Genomic DNA, 3062 nt, shown 5'->3' with positions numbered 1-3062 from the left:
GTGACAGAGGCAAAAGCAAGACAACCCCGCCCCCAAAAGGAATGGTTTTTGTCTCTAGTTTTGTGTTTTGTTAGGGTCCTTGTCACTACTTGTGCCATGAGGCAGTAGCTGCAACCCAATCAGGTTTGGTTTTTCTCCCAGGACAGTTTCAAGAGCATGCAGGTGATTCTATAATTGAAGATACATTTAGCATTTCAAAACAGAAAATCTGTTCATTAACAGAAATTCTTTCCAGTATCTTATTGAAAACATTGTAAATTTTAACAATTCAGTGCTTGCCAAACACAAGTAACTTCCTTTTTTTTTTGACAAATTTTTTCTTTATAGTATTATTTGTCAGCTGTTACAGACAAATATTGTTGCAATATTATAAGGGTGCAAAAATACATCAATAATATTTATGAGATTTTAAAAATCAATTTCATTATTTTTGGAAAATAACTATTTAGGGCTTTTATACATAGATTACACAATGATACATGATGGAAAAAATACACTATTCCGGACAAAAAGAAACCACGAATTTCAGCTATATAAGACACTTTTTACAGAAAATATTATATTATTATGGCCTGTAATATATTGTGATCCATGACAACGAGTAACAAATGATTAAAATAATTTAAAAATATATAAACATTTGAAAAAAGTAACTGCCAGAGCCCTCCAAAATGACCTCAAGCAGGCTAGTGGTATGCATATTTTTGACCAAACTGTCAGAAACAGACTCCATAAGGGTGGCATGAAGGCCTGATGTCCTGTAGTGTGACCTGTGCTCACAGCCCAGCACCATGCAACTCATCAAGGACTCTGGGCATCATTCTCCTGGTGTTATTGGAACCGTAACATAAATTTTCTTTCGCCTATAAACCGTAAGTGTCTTAAGGGCTGTTCCACAGGTGCATGTGCAATAATTGTTTACGGTTCATTAAACAAGCATGAAAACATTGTTTAAACACTTTCTTATAAAGACTATTTGGATTGTTTGGTAAAGCTTATTTGGATTTGACAAAATTATCTTTAAAATAAAGCATCCTAAAAAAAAGGATATGGATATATATATATATATATATTGTCACGTGTGTTCCCGTTGAGTTCCTGTTTGCCTTATTTGGTCCTTCCTGTTCCTGTCCCAATGTAGCTTGATTTGTTCCAGGTGTATCTCATTATTAGTTATCCTCCTCACCTGTCTTCCCCTTGTTATCTGCCCTATTTAGTTCTAGCCTGTTCTGAGTTTCTTTATCTGGAACTGTGTATGGCTCCTCCTTGTGCTATGTGTGATTCCCTGAAGCAGAATATTAAACGCCTTTGTTTTGTACTCATGGTCTCCTCACACCGTGCTCCTCACAGTAGCAACCGATGACATATATACAGTGTATGGTAGTATTGTTTGAATTTTTTGACGTAGTAAAAATGTGTAATTTTAACTGTAAAATATTGTAAAAATGCTATGAAAAAAAAGCTGTTAATAGGTGAACAGTTAGTTACCTTACTATATAATGGGAAAAAAACTGTAAAAGATCTAACTGGACATTTCATGTAATTTTACAGTAAAATGCTGTCAATTGTACAGTTTTTAGAAGTACAAAAGAACAAAAAAAAAAGTTGATGATCAGCATCATGGTACCAACAAAGCTGGATTGGAGTGGTTTGGTTTTGTCAACTCAAAACTAATCCTGTAACTACCAAGCTACCATCATGGTGCAGGCCCCAGATCAATTTCCAGATCAATTATACACAATAATAAGAATTATACTGACACATTCACATTCTTCAGAAAGACTGTTTATGAGACATTGTGGATTTAACCTTTTTACATCTTCACAGCAGAAATGGGCAAAGGTTTTATAAATGAATCATCGCAAACAGAATGTATTGCTTGTTACTCTCGGAGTCCAGGCAGGTGATCCAGCATCATCTTTATCAGTAACATGCATTTTGACAGCAGTCCCCACATCCTTCTCTGTGACAGATACAGTGTACTGTTAAAAAAAAACTGTCAACAGTGGCTGTATAAGTAACGTCTAGGTTACTTGTGTAACCCTCGTTCCCTGAAGGAGGGAACCGGCACAGAGGTGAACCGAATGCCCCTGAACTTGGGCGGGCGCCGGGCGAACTGAATCGCGTAGCTGAGTCTGATCGTTCTCATGAGCCAGCGAGACGGCCTGGGGAGCGCTAACCAGGCCCACAGTAACCGAACTAGCGGGACCAGGGAGACCACCGACGTACCCACAGTGGGGCAGCGAAGTGGAGCACAGGGACCCAACCCGGGAGGCTTCTGTGCGTCCAGGGTGGGGTCTGAGTACGCGGCGCGCCACTTACCTGGCTCCACGGCTGGGCAGGGGGCTCGTGAGGAGGTGTAGCGTCCTTGAACTGAACCCTGCTGCCCATTAGCGAAGGGAGAGGGGAACGGGCGTGTGGAGACTGGGTCTCGTGCACCGCCGTCCTCGCCCTCTTGGGACCCGGAGGCAAAGGAACTGCTCTTCTGTTGAGGTTTTGGGCACCACTGGCTGGGTAGCCAGCGGCGGAACAGAAAAAAACAGGAACAAAGGTCTCTCCACCCGGCCCTCCGCCGGGGGAAGGAGTGGTGTGGTCACCATCTCCTGAAGAGCCGGATCCAAGACCCCCGGATCGCCCGTCCCAGGGACGCCGCCCGCCCTGGCACTTCACGGGCTTGGCAAGGGCGGAGACGGGCTGCGCCGCTTTCCTGCGGCCAGCTCCACGCTGCGGCCGTTGTGAAGGCTGTTGCTGCGGCCGAGCTGGAGCGGAGATGGAGGCCACAGGAAGGAGCTCTCGGCGATGAGCAGACAGAGGGGCTGCATCCGGCGGTGGGGTGGCTACAGCAGCCGACCGCCAGGGCAGGATGTGTCGAGACGCCTCCGTCTGCTTCCATGTGGCGAAGAACTGTTAGGCAGAGCCCTCCACCGCTTCGCCGAATAGGCCGGCCTGGGAGATCGGGGAGTCCAGGAAGCGATGCTTGTCGGTCTCCCTCATATCCGCCAAGGTCAGCCACAGGTGGCGCTCCTGGACCACCAATGTGGACATCGTCTGACCCAGGGCCC

General features: G+C 45.1%; 1 protein-coding gene across 2 annotated transcripts in view; it reads right to left on the bottom strand.

Moving 5' to 3' along the window:
• Nucleotides 1-1779: 1779 nt before the first annotated feature.
• LOC107574478 (cadherin-4-like) overlaps nucleotides 1780-3062 on the bottom strand; it is a 28252-nt gene continuing 26969 nt past the window's right edge. Inside the window, exon 11 of one of the 2 annotated variants that reach the window (XM_016260915.1) lies at nucleotides 1780-1982. In XM_016260915.1, the coding sequence (XP_016116401.1) occupies nucleotides 1857-1982 (126 nt within the window). In that variant the 3' untranslated portion in view covers nucleotides 1780-1856. The remainder of the gene's footprint in view (nucleotides 1983-3062) is intronic. The other variant, XM_016260916.1, reaches the window with a different exon arrangement.

Source organism: Sinocyclocheilus grahami, unplaced genomic scaffold (assembly GCF_001515645.1).
Source record: "Sinocyclocheilus grahami isolate Dianchi unplaced genomic scaffold, SAMN03320097.WGS_v1.1 scaffold2246.1, whole genome shotgun sequence".
Lineage (NCBI taxonomy): Eukaryota > Metazoa > Chordata > Actinopteri > Cypriniformes > Cyprinidae > Sinocyclocheilus > Sinocyclocheilus grahami.
This window is presented reverse-complemented; position numbering and strand designations above follow the sequence as displayed.